Below are 20821 nucleotides of genomic sequence, written 5' to 3' on the forward strand. Positions count from 1 at the left end.
TAAGGCTCTGTTTTGCTTCAAAGAAACTGTCTGCAACAATCTTCTGTCCCCCTTTCCCCCTGAATGATTGCATGTCTGCTGTTTTTTTCTTCTTCATTTATACACTTTGAATATAAAAGCAAGCAGTCCAATTCACGTTCATTTGTTTAGGAGATAAAGGATGTGAAGTGTGATCACCCGGTCATAGCTTGCTGTGTATCTAACAGATGGAGACCTCTCAACTTGTTAAAGGCCTAATAGGCAATGGCTGGCTAGTGATTGGCTAACAGGTGCTCTTCCATCATGTGTGATCAACCGCTAATGAAGTCATCACTGACAAATATTGGCAGGTAATTGAGTTTTTTCATTTAGCTTCACATATATTACTTTCTCTGTTGCCTTTGTCTTGAGTTGCTCCTCACCGTAAATCCTCACCTTTTAGGAGCATGTTTGCCTCAAACAAAAAAACTGAAACAATGAATCAAATTAACAAAATGGTTGCACATTCATTTTCTGTCGCTCAACTAATTGTTTCAACCGTGCTAGCGACCTAGTTCTTCCACTGTTTTTGTCTGCTTAAAAAGTGAAGTGCTTGTATCTCCTTGATGTATGTGAAAAGTATGTTGTGTGTGTTCTGCGTCTGCTGTCCGGTTTACAAAGGGAGCCTCCTGGAGGTTTGGTTGGTGTATTGCACCATATGGCAACCAGATTCTGGAAGCACAAGATGATGATGGCACTTGATAACATGGCACATGCAGAAATTCAGCTAGCATGTATCTTGGATCTCTGGTTCCTGAGTATATGCGTGTATCATTGCAAAGGTGAAGTGTCACCTGTGGATTTAATGCAATCTGTTAATCTGGTGTCTATATTTATGATGGATGGTGAGGAATACTGAGGTGTTCATTTATTTTATGTTCTCTGTGTTGAACATGCTTGCAGTCGAGTAACAAACATCTAGTTACATCATTAGCAAAATATAAAGTACATTTTTCATGCATGATAAAACTATGCTATAAAATAAGAAGTCAGGATAAGATGAAACTGAAAAAAACTATTTTGTAATGAATGTAAGAGTTAGTGCCATAAGTGCTGCCATCAGCACAGAAAACAAATGCAATTTCAAGAGCTAATCTGGCGTGTGTTAACTTCAGCAACAGCTTTTGCCCTCTTCTTTAGCCGGCATCATTTCAACCGTGGTCTTGTTGTTAGTAATTGAAAAATCTAATTGTGCCTTAGTGCAGGATAATCACTCCCTGGCTGCGTCACAGCTCATTTCTTTAATGAGTGCTGCAATTACAGGGAGCTTTTTTCCACCTCATGCTGCTTTGAGTCTGGACCACTGAGGTTTTTGGCCCCGTTTGCCCTACTGGCCAGTCTGCTCTCATGGTTACATTCCTGACTTCTACTGTACGGTTCCCACAAAGTGCACAATCTGCTTTTAATCCGAGGACAATAACACTACCCTCACGGTAACTTTCATGTGTTTAGGTATCAGTAGTATACCGCAAACTAGTGAGAATCAAAACAAGCAATTTGAAGACGATCTTACATTTTACACACTAAGCAATAAAGCAAATAATCTGAACAACAAACACATCGATAAATGTGTCAACATTTGTATGCACAGTTAACAATACTGTTGCTTATTTTTGGACAATTTCAAAGAAATATTTCAAATTCTTAATTGTTGCGTTCATAGCTTACAAGCTTCTACTGTATTTCACGATGTACTTTTATTGATGTCGTAGCTCAGTATTAGAATGTTTTATTTGCATAAATATAAACATCTGCAAAAAATACTCACTATATACACTCAACAATTCGAATAATCTGATTGCACTGGTCAGGACACTCCCCCCCCTTCATCTAGCTCTCATCAACCTGAGACCCCCTCACTCCCCCTGTATACCCAAACACCGGGCTCCCTCTTCCTGCCTTCCCCTCAGCCACAGGCCCCTTTATGTCCCAATCAGCTGGAGGTTCTATTAAGCCTCAGAAAGCATAGCCAAACCTCTGAAAAGCTCATGTCCCCCCATAGAGGCTGATTATAAAAGGAAAGAGAAGGGAGGGAGGGGAGAGAAAGTGATTTTAAGAGCCTCTTTAAATCAGTCTCGTTAATGAGTTGTTGTCACCATAGCAACGTCTCTTTTTTGTCGAGGGTTTTCCACTCAACATGCATAGATGGATTAGGGTTAAAGACAAAAAGAGAAGGAAAAATGTGGAGAAAGCCATTTTCTTTGCTTGTTAAACCACAGGGGAGTGTGCACTGTTGACCAGTTGCCTCTAATTTTGTTTGTTTGTAGCAGAAACTCCATTCCGAGACTGTTTTTAAACAAAGAGAACTATGCAGGATGACACTTTACAAACCAATTACGTTTGTGTCAGTCGGTGCTGATCTCCACCACAAGGTGGCGGTGTTATACAGACTGGCAGATGGACCCATTCAGTGGATGAAACTGCAGTGCTTCCAGTCGTTTGTTCCAAAGTTGATTATCTGTGATTCATCAATTTTCACCAAGATAGACATTACTTTGGATCACACACAGTAAAACACGGTGTGAGACTAAATTGATGGCTCCCAGTGTTACCAAATTATTGTTGGATTAATTGCCAATCAGACAGAATGCAGCCATTTATCCACCCCAAAATGAGACATATGGGGTGTCACGTGGAATTTAATTTGGAATAATGATGGTCTTAAATGTTGGGAGTATTTGATCAGGGAGCTAGTCTCGTTTCCCTCAGGGCCCATTAGGAGGTCGCACTCATTTCTTCCAGGTCTGCGCTCTCCCTCTCTATTAATGCCTCCATCCTGTCATTATTGCTCAGATGGGACAGAAGGGGGAGGGACAGAGACTGAGGGAGTGGGAAGGGAAGGCGAAGTGGTGGTTTAGAAGGAAGGGGGAGGAGGAGAGAGGGAGGGGTTAAGTGGATTTGGGGTCCTTCTTTTTTCTCAACATAGGATTATCAATGGAGGAACCCAGGCTTATCACATGCATGTGCACACACATACACACCTGTGTGCCTCCCTGAGTCTGCTTGATAAGTCAGATGAAACCACCAATCCCACTATCTGTGTGTGTGTGTGTGTGTATGTGTGTGTGTGTGTGTGTGTGTGTGTGTGTGTGTGTGTGTGTGTGTGTGTGTGTGTGTGTCTTTTACAGATGATACTGATCCATGTTATCTTATGAGCACTAAGCCTGTCCTGAGACATATTTAACCCTCTCAGTCTTGGGATTAAAACTGCATTCCTTTTAATTCTATGGCAGGACTGCGTTCTTACAGCATAACATTTATGTGTAGCACCTGTGTTGATATTGATACGCTTAAAGAGAGCAGTTTTCAGTCAGCGAGCACCACAGCTACAGCAGGGGTTGTCCTGCAGCTGACCATGACCTCTCGTCTCCCTCGGTCTTTGCTGAGTATCAATACATTCTGATGGTGATGATGACAATGATGATGACTGTTGCTGTTTTTTGTATCAGTCCTGAATATCTGATGTTAGTATGTGCTCTGGTTTTTAAAGGTCGTCTGTCAGGCTTGCTTGTATAAGTGCGATTCAGCAAACCCTGCAAACTTGTTGCCAATTGGTTGATTTAATGTGATGGATACTAAGCATTCATAGAAAGGGTTTTTTTGTTGTCGTTTTTTTACAAAAATATCACCAAAGAGCACAAACGACAGATCTGCTGTTTGCAATCTATTTAGAGTTGTCAGTGGTGATATTAGGGTTTATTAGGGTTTGTGAAAACAATGTGCAGAACATCCTCTAACAAACCAACTAACAGAGAAGAGAGAGAAACTGGATCAATGTGGGCCTGGTGAACAGAGTCAAATCCAGTCATGCAGTGTAAACTTATTGGTTAATAACAGCAATCAATGCCAGCCACCAGAATTTGCATCCGACTTGATTTTTGCTGCCTCCAGGCTGATTGTCTTGCTTACTTCCCTGATTTGTGGTCACTGGTCAATTGGTCATATTTCTGATTGTTGATTGGATGGTTTGGTGTTGCAACCCCCCATATGACCTACTGTTGTTGGTGATGATGAAGTGAGGTGCAATGCAATGTGGGAAGTGGGTCAAACGGCAAATCTGCTCAGTTTTGCTCCAGCAATGGAGGAACTTTAGAGAAACGCACATGCACACATTGTAGGTTATGGCTTTAACCCACTTCCTGTTGGTAGCCCTGCGTCTGCACACACACGCGCACACACACATTCAGCTTACCCCCTTGTGTTACAGGCTAGCCCCAGGTGGCTTGTTGCTTTGTGCCCTTGAGCTACTGGAGGCACTTAACCTAAATTAGCTCAGTCTGGCTCTATGCCACTCTGTCTAAATCAGACAGGACCCTCTCATCAGCAGCCTGAGCCTGAGCACGAGGCTCATGGTAACAGCAGAAGCAACATACTGCTGTATACCTAAGCTGGCTAGCTAGCTGCTGTTGTCTTGATAAATCACTCTTGATTGGAGTGTCGGCTAAATGCCTTCAGAGTAAAGTGTGCGGTGAAATATTGACACTACTTCATCATACAGTTAAAGTGAGAGAACTAATATTCCAGCTGCTACCTATTTATTCCTGTCATTAGCTTGCAAATTATTCACATCACATTTTTAATCAAGTTGGTTGTGAGGTTTGTGTGTGTGGGGCTTCATAGTTTAGTGTTGTAGAAACACACACACACACACTAAAAAAGGGAATACAGTGGATAAGTACAAGTGCAGCCCTCCACCGTGTATTGCATCTGTGTGTTTTTGTCAGATTTATGGCATTTCCTGAGTTAAGATAATTACAAAATTGGATTAATGATATATGCACACACAGGCCCTTAGGAGAGAAGAGCAGACAGCCCTGGTGTTGAAATGTAGGTCAGGAGAGAAGTGTGGCAGCGAACATAAAGCTGTGTATGTGCAGGCATCCCTACGTCCCATTGTGTACATGCATGTGCATACTAAGTTGTGTGTGGTTGCATGCTTGTATGCATGTTGACTAAAGGCACATGCATTGTCTTCTAACCTATATATGCAAGACTTTGTGTGTGTTTATGCTGTTGACACACACACACACGGTCTTGCATACCGGTATGTAGGTTATAAGACAATGTGCTTACATGTACACAAAGACACCAAAATAATAAAGTGTTCAGGGATGCAACACAGTATTCTAGCCTCCTTTTAAGGTCTAGACTCCAGTATGTGATTAGGTCTGTTGTCTAAATGCAGTAGATTGTACACTAACATGTACACACATACACACAATGATGTCAGCCTGATGTAAGCCACACAGACGCACTCAGGCTTTGTGGGTATTGATATGGTGGATCCTCTTGAGGGTCCACAGGAGAGTGAGAAGGGCCACGAGTCAATATGACTGGAGACATGGTGGCTGGATGGTAATGGCTCCTAATGTAGTCTGGGCTGCCATGGGTCCGTCTTTATGTTACACTGCCAGTGGCTGAATGGAGCGTTCCATTGGGAAATTATTTCATGACACCATGGCAATGTTACATGTGAATAGTGGGAATTCAGAATAGAAAACACTTCATTGCATTAATAAATCCTGCTGAACTGACAGTGACAGAAATGAAATATCTTTTTGTGATGCTTTAACCAGCTGTAGCACAATAGAAACATGGAGTGTTACACATGAAAACAATGGATTTTTTAAACTAATCTGTGGCAGGACAAAACAGACTTCAAGTCGCCACTGTCTAAGTCCTTATTCTTAAACACTGAAGTCATTAGGGTATAGCCTCTGTGCCAAATGTTATGACATATAAATAGTTTTTTTAGTGGCTCAAAACTTAATTAAAAATTCCTCAGCCAATCCAAACACCCTTAAATCACTGAATATAGTCCCGTCAACATTCAACCGTCCTTGTTTCAGTTCCATCTTATTGTCCTGCTAACTTCAGGGGGTTGACCCACCGGTGGGGTTAGATTACATTTGATTGAAAACTGTTGCCGGGGGGAAATGGACGGTTGACTACAAATCCATCCTGACAGGGACATAAAAACGCCTCAAGTTAGCAACAAAGCTGCCACCTTCTCCGAAGGCACCAAACGCTCTCAGGCGTGCAAATCGGGCTGCTTGTAAAACAACGGTGTTTTAACACCCTGCTCAACAGGCGTGTACATTTTAAGAGTGAGCCGTCTTTTATTGTGACGAAGCGGACATTCAGCTGAGAAGCTCGCTTGTTAAATGAATGTATAGGAAGGACTTATTTAACGGTTGCACACCTCCCTGTCAGTGTGTACTTAATCCAGCACTTTGTTTTTAGGCTTTTCTCAGTTGTTTCGCTGCTGCTCCGAGGCAAAAAGATGTTTATCAGTCCAGACCAGACACTTAATGCAGTCTCGTCTGTCCACTTGCTCAAATAGAGATGCATGCATCCTCTATCTCGTCTCTGTGTTTCTCTTTTATCCTGGTTTGAATTTCAAAGGGGGTCGGCTAGGTCAGACGCCAGGGGAGGGAAAATTAGGCATGACCGCCAAGCCTGCTGGGCCTTTGTATATCTGTCTGTGTATAATAACTGTTTTTTCGGTGAGTCTTTACCTATGGATGTTTTGCATTCACACTCCATCCATCGCTCTTGTTGCTTCATCCATTTCCCTGCCCTCCACCCCTGACTTTTCTCTCCCGGCGGCCTTTATCGCCTCCATCTCCTTCCTTTTGTCCCTCTAAACGCTGCCTCCTCTGTCCTGCCTTGCATCGCTGCTCAGCAAAATGGCTCTGCCTCAACCACATCAAAGAATCTTTCAACATTTTGTGACTGCAAACTTTGCTTCCCATCACTTCCTTCTTCTTTAAAGTCTTTGTGAAAAGTTTGGTCGATACCATCTCCATATTTCTCCAGACCTAGCATTGCGTTGCCCTTTTGTGATTCATACACATTCACACACATGTGTGAGAGCAGCTACATGGTTTTTGAACAGAAAACATAGTATGCGTGTGTCGCCACATCAAGGCTAACATCCTTAAGCCCGTGAAACAGAAAACAAACACAAAGAGTCTGATTAGGTTAGTGGCGGTGAGTGCATGCTTGGGGCGTAGTTTGCCGGGTGTCACCCAGACTCGGAGGGTTTTTCTCATGGATCACAAAGAAGGAGCAGCCTATAGAGGGAGGCCCTACTGCCTTTCATTCAGAAGAATAACCCGGCGTACCCACAGACGCAGCGGTTTTCTCTGCTGACTTGAATGTATTTCAAATCTACCCAGGTTATGCTGCAAGTACAATTTGGTGTAAAATGTGTGACACACATTAAAATCACACACTCCTATTTACTCAAGTAGCCGCTCTAAATTGCCACGGCACTAAAACGACATGTTGTGAGTAACGTCAGTAGCCTGAAGTACATTTGTCCTCTTCAGACTGAGCTCATTAACCCCCGTCCTGTTCGCCATGTAATCATGCAAATACACCGCTGACGGAACATTGACTTTCTGATGGTGAACATAGAAGGGTTTGCCGTCTGTGTCTGTCTTAACATGTGTACGTGCACACAGTCGATAATTGTTTGTGTGAATGTATATTGTGTGTGTGAGATGGAGTCGTGAATGGAATTGTGATGGAATCCCAGCTGCTTCAATAGAGTAGGTCAGATGGAAACACTGGAAGAGGGGATGGGGGGGGAGGATTGCCGTTAACTGGTAACCTCTGTCTGCTCAACAGACATAACTGCAATTAGAGAGAGAGAGAGGGAGGGAGAGAGAGTTTGGTGTCAGAAAAAGGTCATTCTCCAAGTGCTGGAGCTACTCAATGTTTTTGTGTGTGTCCGATGCGCGGGAACTTTACCCCATGCTAACTCCATCAGTGCCAGAACAACACTGAATAAGCAGTTATCACAGCTTGTTTACTCAGCCGAGCCTCTCTCGTCACCTTGCTTTCTGGGCGTGTGTGTGTGTGTGTATCATGTTGGAGAGAGAGGTGTTTATTCAGGAGTGAGTTTGAAGTTTAACTGAGGTTAACTGCCTTTTTTTATGAGCACTGTAGATGGTTGTTTCCCTCTTATCCATGTTTACCTTCACCCTTCCCATGTTTAGGGTTTATCGGTCATCAAAACTCTAAAACTCTGTCTTGCTGTTTTCATGTCATTACTCACTAATGTGAACGGGTTTGTTTTTGCAGTCCTTGTTTTTTAAGAAAGAAATTGGAAACAAATCTGCATTTAAATGTACTGTATGATCACCAAACCCCCCAACCTTCCTCATGCCATGCTATCTCCGCCTTCTCCCCCTCAACATGTGCCGATAGATAATTCATGCCTCGCTCTATGTCTCTGAGGACCAAAGCGATCGCGTTCCCATTGAGCCCTGGTGCTACGCTTTCATTCACAGGGATGCAGGGATGAAGAAGGGAGGAAAAGATTAAAGAGCGAGGATGTTGCTGTGGATGCTTTAAATTATATATTCACATTCACAGAAAGAGAGATGGGATGAGATGAAAGGGACATGTGATGGAGTGTTTTTAGTTATTCATTCATAGTTCAGGGTTTTTGAACAGGTTTTGTTCAAGTCCAAACAATTTGTTTGCAAATTAGAAGAGATGCTTTGGTTTTATTTGGCTGTCTTTATTTTTTTTTTGATTACCTGAGATGGTTTTGGAGTAAATATGTATTTTATTAATTAGAAATGAATTCAAATACTGATGCTGCACAACTGCTATCAGGAATTTAAAGGGCATCTTACCTTTTGATTGTTAATGGAAAGATGAGTACTTTTTTTTCACTTAGCTTAAGTTGGGTTTTAAACTAGTGCCCTTCCAGTGTCAACCTTGCCTCTGTGTAAATGTGTAACAACTCTACTATGCTGTGCGCCGCTGCACACATACAGATGCGTAGTGTTTGCATACACTCACATGTGCAACAGATACGTATGCCCATTTCCCATCCCTCACATTTCCCTGCTTATCTCCACCTGACAGGTTTTCTACCGGCTTATATGAAGGTGTGCAAGGTCGAAGCCTGAACAAGAGAACGCACGAAAAGAAAGAGTGGGGGCAAGAAAGGATACTAAAATCAATACATGCTAGATTACGCTGGCGGTCATGAAAGTGCTCATGTCTATAAGAAAGAGAGGGGAAGAGAAAAGTGGAGGAAGAAGGAAGAAAGAGAGGGGAAGAGAAAAGTGGAGGAAGAGATTTGACATCAGTGGATCAGGTCGAGTTGAGGGGTTTTAGGGGGTCAGCTTAGCTCTCCCTGCTAAGGCGGAATAAAAGCTGAGACCAGTCAGATGGAGGGAGAGGTGTGTCTGTGTGTAGATGCCAGGTTCAGGCACTCTGGGAATTTAAACGGATGTTTGATTGATGTTGAATGAAAGCAAAAAGTGTGTGTTTTGGGGATTGGTTGTAAGATGGGGCTCAGTCTTGAGAGAATTGGCGTTAAATTCAGCGGTCTGGGCTTTAAAAAATAAAACCTAGGGTGTATATGTGAGAGTCTGTGTAGCTGTAGATGCCTCTGACATATTTATAGGGAGAGCCAAAGGAGGAGGAAGAGCAGGAGCCCCTCATTAATCTGTCTCTTTTATTATCACTCTGACACATTCACCGTTGACTATGAATAGCATCTCCTGCAATAAGACTTGTTAATTATTCGCATTGCCCGTTTTTTCCCCTTTTTTTCTCCCGAGGGTCAGCACCTTTTCACCTAGTTGTTTAATGAGAAGAGACCATCCCTATCTTGCCGCAGGCTTTAAAACTAATGAGCATGTGTTGCGATGTTGTGTTTGAATGCTTGAAATAATTAAATGATGAGAAAACCTCACAATTTCAGCGGGTTGTTGTAATTATCTCAAGCTATTGTTTCATCTGGCAAGAATCAAAGAACATCACATGTACACAGCTCATGGTGTGGATTTCTATGAATGATTTAGAGCTGCAGCATTTAGTAGAACCATTAATTAGTTAGTCATTTAAGTCATCTTTCAAAGAAACTGTAGTCTTAATTGAATATCGCTTGTTATTTGGTTGGTTAGACAAAACAAAGCATTTTGAAGATGTCATTTTGGAAATATTAGAACAATTTGCAAAATTTGCAAAAAAAGGCATCTGCTTAGGTATTCAAGATTCATTGTATAATCAAGGGCTAATTTTGCTCTTTAATCATATTCATAATGATCACTGATCGTGTCGTGCTAAATAAGCCTCTTCCTCTGAGCTCCAAGAATCATGCACAGAGTCCTTCACGCTGCCTTTCTATACTGCTTGGAGTATGAACAGATGAAAGATTGATATTGTTTGGACTGGGGGGGGGGGCTTCCATTCTTCACTGGGAATGAGCGGAAGGATGTATGGACGTATGGCTGAAAGGATGGACAGCCCTAATCCTAGATGTGGCCTAGATTTGAAGCTCTCCTTCAGCGGATAGAGCTGTTGACCTGTCTGCCCTGCTGTGCATGCGTGTGTGTGTGTGTGTGTGTGTGTGTGTGTGTGTGTGTGTGTGTGTGTGTGTGTGTGTGTGTGTGTGTGTGTGTGTGTGTGTGTGTGTGTGTGTGTGTGTGTGTGTGTGTGTGTGTGTGTGTGTGTGTGTGTGTGTGTGTGTGTGTGTACGTGTGTGTACGTGTGTGTACGTGTGCGTGCAAGTCAACGCTGTCATGAGAACAATAGGCTCTTTAATGAGGGATGCCGCTTGGGCTCACGTCTGCATTAATGATCCTAATACTGTACGCGTGCCAGATAGTACAAGCAGCCAAACAGAGGCTGCTGAACATGGACATGGGGATGGAAGTTTGAGACACGGAGGAACTCTTTGTTTGCATGACACGCATACATTTCACCAGACTAACATGATGACCTGCAGTCACTTTCAGTCTGAAGTAGGGCTTTTAGTTTTGTGTATATTGTTTTTGATTTATCCACATTTTTAGTGTATAGAATGTCCAAAAATATAAAATGCTCCTGACAATTTCTCAATGCCTTCATATTTCTTATTTTGTATGACCAAGAAAAGAGATTCCAGTAACAATGATTAACAACAAGGAAATTAGCTACTAAGTAGTACAAGTATTGTTTCAGCTCTTAATTAAAGTCCACACTGCCCAGCTCTGATTTTGGATGAACAATGATTTCTATATGTAGTGGATTGTGGTTATAATAGTCTATATATGGTTATAATTATAGGATTACTGAAACGTTGTAGGAGTTTAATTTTGGTTGTGACTTGTTGCCCTTTCAACTATAAATGTCACGTGAACATTAATGTAGATTGTACATAAGATAATAACCTATTTAAGCAGTATTTTATGAAAACGTCAAACACAGGTTGCACTTTGAAAAATAATCTGGCATTTACAAAGACGTGCGCCGACGTTGAGAGCTTCATAACTCAATGACGAGAAACGAATACGGTGAATAGACATTGAGCAGCGTACGGCCGACGATCGAGAAACGACGAATGATACTAAACATGAACAAATACGCACAAATACAAACTGTTGTTTACAGCACTTCAGAGTCAGGCTGAACGGTTTAGACGAGCAAGGTCGAGGGGGTGGAGGTGGGGGGAGGTGAGAGGAAACCTTTCTACCCACAAATTCAAGGATCATTTGCAGTCCCATTCAGGCTCTTGTTGCATCCCCCTCCCTCACCCTCACCCCCTCCCCTCATCAGCCATTTGGGCTGAAAAGAAATATCGTCGCAGAGGGAGGGGCAGCCCTCCCGTCATGGGTGTGTAAAGGAGCCGGTTTGCATGTATATGAATGTGTGTGTGCGTGTGTGTGTGTGCGTGTGTGATTGTGAGCGGATTGGACAATGGGAGGATTGTATGTGATCTTTATTCATGTGGCACAGATTCAGTGGCCATGTGCACACACAGCAGGCTGGGAGTGATCAGACAGAGGAGGAGGCGTTGATAGAAAAAACATCCACAGGGAAGGAAAAAGGAGAGCAAAGTCTTTATTTAAGAAGAATATGTTTTGTCACTCTCAGATACAGATCATGAAATGGTACAAATAGAGATCAAATGAGAGAAATAAATGTAGAAATGTCTGTGCTTTGAATGTTGTACTGTATGTAGTGATGCTTCATTACTTTGCATGCAGCTGGGAGCTGCGTCCTCCTGAGAGCACCTTGTAAAAAGCAAGTTTCTTTTGTTCAAGGACGTACAAGGTTCTCCTGAAGAGGTGGCTGATAGTTTAATTAGATGCATAAATATTCCGTCTGTCATCGCAGTGGAAGTGGCGCGAAGTGATAAGACACACTGAGCTGAGCAGAAAGTAAGGAAAAGAAAAAAAGAGAAAGAGAGAGCGAGGGAGTGAAATGAGAATCGACATCCACAGCAAATTACCACAAGTTTGCCCGTTCGTTCTAATAAGGCATGTTTAACTTTCGGCTATATCCTCGGTCCCGCAGAGTAAAGAAGAAAGAGAGGGTAGGGAGAGAAAGGGGGCGCAAGAGAACGACTGATGATGAGAAATGAAGGGAGAGGCAGCCAGAACTCCTTGGTAACCAAAGCACAGAGGAACAGAGGGGCCGGTCCTACACCCCTCCCGCTGTGTGTGTGTGTGTGTGTGTTTGTGTGTGCGTCTCTGAGGACTGGACTGCCTGAGGGGGGAGTGGCGGACTGAGTGTGTGTTTGGAGAGAGAGAGATAGGGGTAGAGGCTTATTGTCAGCATAGTAGACGCTCACACACTCCTAACTAAACCACCATGTAGTGAGAACGTGAGCCGACACCAGCACGCCTTCATCCCGTCTTCTCTCTTATTTTCTGGATTTGGATTTTTGTTTTGTTTTTGTGCCTTACAAGGACAGTTTTATCTCTTTCTTCTTTTTTTTAGAGGTAGACACACGCCACTGGAATAATGGTGTTTATAGGGACCTCGTTAAAATCTGTGATTAAATACTTCAAAAGGAAGGGTAAGATGTATTTTCTTCTGCTCTTAATTGATCATTAATGTGCCATATGAGTAGTTTTAGACGTGAAAACTAAAACAAATGAGCAGCCGCTGATTAGAATTTGCAGTTTCCTTTTGTTTTGCATTATTTTGACAGGAATTTTATTCAAGTGTCAGAATTTTTAATTCAAATATGTCTTCATTAAAGCTTCTCTTTAATAAAAGTGTATGTGTGGCAGCTTTGATGAATATATACATACGATTTTAATAGAAACAAATGGTTTCTTGGGGACACATTGCTTCACTTCTGCCTCTGATGAGCCCAGAGACAACCTTCTGTTGCACCCTGTTACCAGGTAACCACCGGGCCAAGACTTCTCACAGCCGACAACTATAAGCGCTAAATGGTCCGACGGCGTTTGTGAAGGTGGCAGCTGGAAGCATTTAGAATCACGGCTATTCTAGTTGGTCCTTCTTCCTTCTTCTTGGAACAATTGAGTCGTTTTTTACTGCCTTTTTACTTCGATAATCTGATCTGGACATCAAAGGAAACCACACTAGGTCTGCATGTCAGGCATATACAGTAGACTCTTTAGGAGGATTAGTTAATGCTGTATAATTACTTCATTAATGTCTGTGTTAAGCCCACGAGGATGTTTAACAAAGACCTGGTTGATGCAGGGCAAAATGCTTGTACCAACTCTAATCTCAGGTGTATTTATAGCGTGTCTTGCAGTCAAGGCTGAGGTGATACTCTTAATCATTAGCTCAGCGTTATTGTACTTCACACGTCTTATCCTGCACATCTTGCACATGCCTGCAGTTTGCTGCCCAGTTGAGCACCTTGGTCCTCCATTGCAGTCCAGCGATAGAAAGATACTGAGCAGTTCTCATATCCTCTCCATCCTTTTCAAAACTTCAGGGGTACGCAAACTTTTTAGACATCGAAAGAGAAGTGGAATTGCAATTTAATTTGGGTTTAATGCAAATTTTATTTGTAAAAAGTCATATTCCCTTAAATTGTTCACGAAGAAGATTTAACGCTGTTGCGACCTTTTAATTATTTAAATGTATGTCGTGTCTTGAAAATGTAAATGAACCACTAAGTTGATCCTTATAAAACACAGAAAGTCGTATTATGCATGAAAGTCGATGGGAAATTGGCTGGTTCGTGATCAGGGTTGACATAGATTATTGATCATAACAGCTAATACTCTAGTGTGTGTGTGTGTGTGCATACAGATGCATTTTCCAGGGATTACTGTGTGCAGCCTCTGCATGTTTAGCTCTGATGCTCCATGCAGCCTGTTGGTGTCTTTCAGAGTTTTCAGTACCCTGTTTGCTCTCAGTCTGTTTTCTTCATAAACATAGGGAGGGCAGGGATGTCAATGGACAGAGGGATTAGTAAACTTCTGAAAGACCTTCGCGCCACAGTCCGGTGTGTGTGAGGCGGTCTATGGGTGTGTGTGTGTGTGTGTGTGTGTGTGTGTTAAGGGGCTAGGGTGTATTGTGGCACTGAAAAGCCTGATGTGGAGACTGATGCAGGGGGACAATACAGGCTTTGTGTCCATAGTCCCCATATCCTTGGACAGCCCATGGCCTTGCTGAGGTCTATTCAGACCCCATTGTCAGGAGCGAGGGTGGGGGAGTGCTACCTGTGCTGAGTGTGTGTGGGAAAGCATCAATATTAGAAATGTGTTTAATCAGAAATTAATTTGTGAGACCCTTATTTAGCTTGATGAGACTCAGGGTAGCACCGTGAGATCCAAAACCAACTACTAATTTGCTTTTCTAAACTTAACATTTCAAATTCTACTTCCTGTGTGCAAGTGGGTTTTGTGTGGGTGTGTGTGTGTTTCGTGCAAGTCTCCAGTCCGGACTTCGATCAGACGATTTTTGCCTCGTGGTGTATTTGATCGATTGTTCAGTCACGCTTCAACACAGCGTGTGGAGCTACTCGGGTCAACACTTACAGTGACCCCTCCATTTACATATACACAAGTTTGCAACCATCACACGCCCTCATTTAAATGTTGACGTGAAACAGCCCGTGTGTGTTGCTGTAAGCCCCCCAGGCGTGTGGCGTGGTATGTGTACTCTTACATGACCGAGCATGCAACTAATGTGTAAGTTTGGAGGCAGCAAAATTGGGAAGAGAATATGGAGATTTGAGAATGAAGGAAGAACTAAATGTAGTGTTGAGACTGTGAGAACATATTCGCATTTATGCAAAGTTGGACTTTTAAGATGGTCAGTGTTGAAGCCTATCAGACTTGATCTGAATATCAAAGCACTTTCTCCAACGACCAATTTGCAGTCGTAGGCACCCCGCCCTTTACTTTTACCTCTGAGGACCGCTGTCCTCCCCCACCGAACAAACAAACACAAACACACACACAAGGCATCGTGGCTCATTAGCACCTGTGAAAAAGCAGTCCACACACTCGGCCAGACCCCTTCCCCTTGGTTCTCTCCCATGGTCTCCTTCAGTCCCAGTCAGATGGACATGTTGTGGTAGTCAGGCCAGGGACAAACAAGACTAAATGGAGATATTGCTACATCCACGATCGCCAACTTTGGATTGGATACGCTCACTTGGTAAGCCTAACTTTTGGGAAAAGCATGTGTGTTTATTGATATTTACACCTCGGTCATGCTGACACTTGTATATCGCGGCTTACAAATGTAGCATGGGAATAAGTTTAAATCCCTGAATCATCAGGTTCACAAGCCACCACCAGTAGCGAGGGGAAACCCCATGATCTCCTAAGATCTCTTTCACGATGGAAATGCTCTAAAAAATTACAAAGAACAAGGAAAAGTTGTTGTTTTCCCCATCAAGAAATAGATAGTTGGATGTCTGAGCCAAACATGTTCATGGTCTTGAGATCTAGATTGAATGAGTGCTGATGAGTGCAGTGTTGTTTTATTGTGTACTTGTTCCTCTAAAGCGGTTTGTCTAAGGACAAGTTAGCTCGTTTAAAAGTTAACTTTTGTACGTCTTCAGTGTTCTGTTTGAATTTCTGAGCCGGTTAGCGTTTCCCTCCAACTGACTTTATTCATCACTCCTCCCCCTCTGACTTGTGTGGCCAACTGTGTGATGTCTCAGATATGTGCCATGTTGTGGTGTGGAGACTGACACCTCAATGCAAAGCACCTCCACATCCTTCCACTTCCTTTTCCACTCCCCGCCAACAATAAGCAAATCCATCCAGTAGCCACAGGTACTGCTTGTACAGGACATTTACTAGCCCACAATTTAGGTGTGGGGAATTACAGAGCTCTATTTTTTTTGCTGGGTTATCTTTTGCATTCACTTTGACAACAAAATTGATTTTGCGAAGGGGATTTGCTTCCGCTAGTTTCAATCAAATTGGAAATCTAAACCTGACTTGTGTGTTTCTGCAGCGGTGTCTAACCTGGATGAGGAGAGCAAGTGGACCGTTCATTACACAGCTCCGTGGCACCAGCAGGAGAACGTCTTCCTGCCCGGCAGCAGGCCGCCCTGCGTAGAAGACCTCCACCGTCAGGCCAAAGTCAACCTCAAGACCGCCCTGCGAGGTAAGGATCATTCAAATTTGACCGTCACAGAGAGTTTGACAGGATCCAACTGGAGAAAAATAAACAGTATTAGTGGAGTCATTCTCAGGAAGAGTTATTTCAGGTTAATTTTTTAATGGATAAATGCTAAGAGCATATGTAGGGAAACTTCCACAGCTATCAACACCATAGTTATCTGATCTGTAATTAGTCATTGACATCCATATCAGCCAAATCAACCAAAATGTACACACTGACAAATCCCACTAGTGGTAATATTGTTACTCATCCTCACATTCATCAGTGTAACGTCATGGCATTAAGGAAGAGATCAGCTACGTCTACCACGTTGTAAAAATGTCCTTTATCTTGTGTTCAGTCCAAAGTTTAGCCAACAACACAGCAGTGTGAGATCCTCTTCGTCCTGTTTGTACAGCACAATTAGAGAAAAACAGACACAGCCTTGTTGTCAAACAAACACAGGGGGGGGTGAGTCACAGTGGAGTGACAACGTTTTAATATGCTTACCTGAACAGGAAGTAGGAATGCCAGTAAACGCTTAGTAAACGCTGAGTATCTGGGAAAGTTGTCCACACATTTTTAAGATAACAGATTGGAGGTCAGGTGTGAGAAAACGCTTCGACGTGTGAATTTGGGTGCATACATGGGTGGATGTTTTACAGTAAAGGGCTGTTGTTCACGGGGAAGGGTGGCCTTGTGTGCCAGCCGAGAGATAAAATAAAGAGATAAAGGGCGGGAGAGAGATAAATGGGGAGAAGCCAGTTGTAATCTGATGCTTTCGGTGTGTAAAGCGTGAGTCACCTGCTTTAACACACCCACACACACACCCTTCGTCTTCCCATTGTTTGACCCCTGTGTGGTGTTGCATATTACTTCCTGCAATATTGATGTTGCTAGGTCTGCAAATACACAAACACCACCTGGGAGGTTGGATTACCCCCCCACTGCCATCCTCATCCTGTCACCCCCCCTATAATCCTGTCATCACCACCCAGCCCCAGGGGTCCTAACTGAAATACAACAGGTGTCCAATGGGAGCACCTGTGCTCTCCATTTGAGTTTTGGTGTGTGTTTTAGCACTTCACTGTCCACTCCCAGGAAGTGGAGGTCACACTAACTTAAACTAACTACAGCTCAGGCTTGAGGAAGTATATTTGGTGTTTACTTAGTAATTCCAGTTTAAAAAAAACCCTCCAAATACAACAATACAGCAATTAAACTTCCTTCATTTATTTGTGATAGCAATACATTTATTATTAGAATATATTTTGTAATTTAAAGGTTATATCAGGAGGTTACATTAGGCTAAGCCCGTGTCCAAATCCAGTGCCCCCAACATGAGCACCACAAGCTTCAATAGCCTTCTGCTCTGCTAAGCCAGATAATCAATAACCAGTCAGATTGCAATGTGCATCCACTCACATGGGTTTCAACTTGTGTTTGAGTGGTGATGTTTTTGCAGGCTGCTGGTGAGTCGCAGAAAACGTGCCAACAGGTCGAATACGTCAGGAAAGTTACATAACAGCCGTATGATTGTTGTCAATAACATCCCAAGAATTATGCTTTAGTTAAGTCAATGTTGTCATTCAGAGATAACCGGGGGGCAGTGCTTACTTATAAGGATATAGGTAGATTTTAATTAGAAAACTATTGCTTTCCATCTCTTAATCATCATCCAGTATCATCATCATAAGGAGCCTCATATGTTATTTCCGTACTTTAAAGCTATTTTTTGTAACATCCAGTATTTCCCCTAGGTTGACTGCTCTTATTTAAAAGTTTTTATTACGAAGCAGCACAATCAGGAAAAGTTTTCATTAGCAGTAACTTGGCAAAAGTGACCCCATTACATCTAAAAGCAAACATGAAACTGTAAAATATATCAGATCTCTCAAAGAACAAAGAGGGACGCTGGAGAGAATCTTAACTTCAAACCACCGACATTCAGTTAAAGGCTGAGAGCTGAACACACAGAGACTTTTAAAAACATTTTTCTCTCTGGTCTCTTGCACAGACATGAACCGAATGTTGCTCGCAGCACAACTTTTCTGCTCGTCCCCTCCTCTTCGGTTCTGCCTAGCAACACGCGGCTCATCGCGGCTCGTTCATTTTACTAACCGTCCCCCACGCATGCAACACCAATCAGCTCCACTCCTCATTATCACCACGCTTTCCATCACCCCTTCTTCCACATCGCTATCCCATCAGCTTGTTGTTACAGTTGCTACCTTTGCCAACCCCATTAGGATCCATTATCTGACAGTATTATGCACGCACCAGCGTGTCCGTCCTCAGAGATGGGCTGTAATTAGCTATGGAGATAGATGGTGCATAAAAGGGATCAAAAGCAGCATCTCTGAGGTGCCAGGCTAGGAGCATGTGCTTTTGAACATGTGCGTCAGTTATCAAAAGGGATTTTAATTTATATGAATAAATCACAAAGATGCAAGGTAAAGGACCAGGGAGGGTTTTGCATTTTAGTGGATTGGGCATAATATGAAATGAAAGACTAATGAGAAGATAAGCAATTTACATTTTCTTTAATATTAAAGTTATTTAAATACAAATGTCTAATGCCCCGAAACAGTTAAGAGTTCCTTATCCTTCAGGTTACAGGCCTCTACTGTGTGTTTTAGTCGGAGCAGCACTTATGGGAATACAATTAGCTATTACAAGACAAGACAAAGGATGCTCTGGTGGAAATTTGCAGAGGGAGAAAGAGGGATGATGTGCTCAATTCCCCCTGAGAGAAGGGGGATGGAGGAGAAAGAAGGACAGCTCCGCCATCTGTGTGTGACAGACTGAAACTGATACCCCCCTCCTGGTTACACACACTCATTCATTTATGAACTCTTATCACACATCGGCACACACACAGACACACGCATCACAACGCCGTCACAGCAGGTGGTGGCGAGAGGAGGTGTGAGCAGAGCTTGGCAGCGTCCAACAGGGACTGTGGTCATGTGACTCACACACACACACACTGACACAGTTGATGTGTTACATGGCTGTGTGTGTGTCCTATAGATATTTCACACATCCTTCCTACTACAGTGTTGCGACTTATGAATAATGTATGAACAGATTATTCTGTATAATAAACATGGTACATTCCTTGAGATCAGTATGTAGTAAATGTTTGTATTGAGAGTTACGTGTTGAAACAGGCAGAGTTAAATTGACAATTTCAGACTGTTTGTGGTAAATAAATGTATCTTACATCAACAAAAAGATGGAAAAGTGTGACCAGAACCTTTTTTGCCTATTATATGTTTGTCTGTTTCTTGTCTGTCGTGCAGAATGCGACAAGTTGAGGAAAGATGGTTTCCGGAGCTCCCAGTACTACTCTCAGGGTCCCACCTTTTCTGACCCCTTACAGTCCATCAGCAGCCTGCAGGATGAGGAGGACGAGGATGACAATGATAAGAAGGTAAACATATGCACAAACACTGCACAGAAGTACACAAGAGGCTGTTCAGGTGTAAAAGTCAATAACATTTTGATTGAAGTGCTGTGCATGTGTGTGCACAGTCCTTTTCAGCTGCATGGGCATTCACCTCCACTGATTTCAACAGTGTCAGTCTGCCCTCTAGTGGCCAGAAATGCACATTTCCTCTGTTTATGCAAGTTACTTCCCTTCCCTTCCCCTTTCTGACTTTACTTTCCAAGTAGAAACCTAAAATCTGGAAGACTTCTGAGATCACCTACAACATGTCCAGTTCATAAAAAGGGATTTTTAAAACCAGTTTTTGTCAGTAAGTTCTTCCCCCTTGAATTGGTACCAACATCAGATTGTATGGATTTATTAAAGATACATAGAGGCATAGAGAACTGGCAACTGGCTAACACTCACGTTTTGTTGTGACTGTCAGCATGCATTACGAAAAAGTAAAGTAGTTTTAATTGTGTCATTCTCCAGCCTGTCATCATTTTTCAGGTAGAGCTAAATTTATAGAGAATACAATAAACACTTCCTGACTATAGTTGTTTTTCCATTATGTCTGTCCTCTACACTTGGTGGAGCTGTTGCTGTTGTTTATCTAATGTCACAGTACTGGAGAGAGTGGAGGGGGATGGGCAGATATACCTCCTCCGCCTCAATTTTAATATGTGGGGTCCTGAGAGAGTCAGAGGGTCTTTCACTGTTATTATCAGGGTCTCTCCCCCCCAGTGCCCCTCGATGTCGACCGCTCTTTTCATGCCTTTGCCGACCCTTGAACTTCATAACAGGCTTGTTGTCTTTCCAAACTGCCAACTCCCATCTCTCGTTATCCCTCTTTAGACCTTTCCGCTGTTTGTCTCTCTTCTCCATCACTTCCTGTTGTTCTGAGGCCGGTGAGCTTAACTTGGCCTGACAGCAACTTCAGGAGGAGAAACAGGGCTGCAGATTGAGCCACAACGCATAACAAACCATTGCTGGGGTCCTTTCTTTACATCGTTCTCTTTT

The 20821-nt window shown here is 42.8% G+C and overlaps 1 protein-coding gene across 10 annotated transcripts in view; it reads left to right on the top strand.

The window, feature by feature from the left end:
• Positions 1 to 20821, top strand: part of nhsl1b (NHS-like 1b) — an 89924-nt gene that overhangs the window by 54246 nt on the left and 14857 nt on the right. For 8 of the 10 annotated variants that reach the window (XM_084030070.1, XM_084030065.1, XM_084030063.1 and 5 more), the window contains exons 2-3: positions 16219 to 16371; positions 19674 to 19804. In XM_084030070.1, coding sequence (XP_083886196.1) covers positions 16219 to 16371; positions 19674 to 19804 — 284 coding nt within the window. Of the gene's footprint in view, positions 1 to 12541; positions 12833 to 16218; positions 16372 to 19673; positions 19805 to 20821 lie in introns of those variants that run through there. The other 2 variants (XM_084030071.1, XM_084030064.1) reach the window with 2 other exon arrangements.

This window comes from Eutrigla gurnardus (assembly GCF_963514095.1).
Source record: "Eutrigla gurnardus genome assembly, chromosome: 16".
In the NCBI taxonomy this organism is placed as follows: Eukaryota; Metazoa; Chordata; class Actinopteri; order Perciformes; family Triglidae; genus Eutrigla; species Eutrigla gurnardus.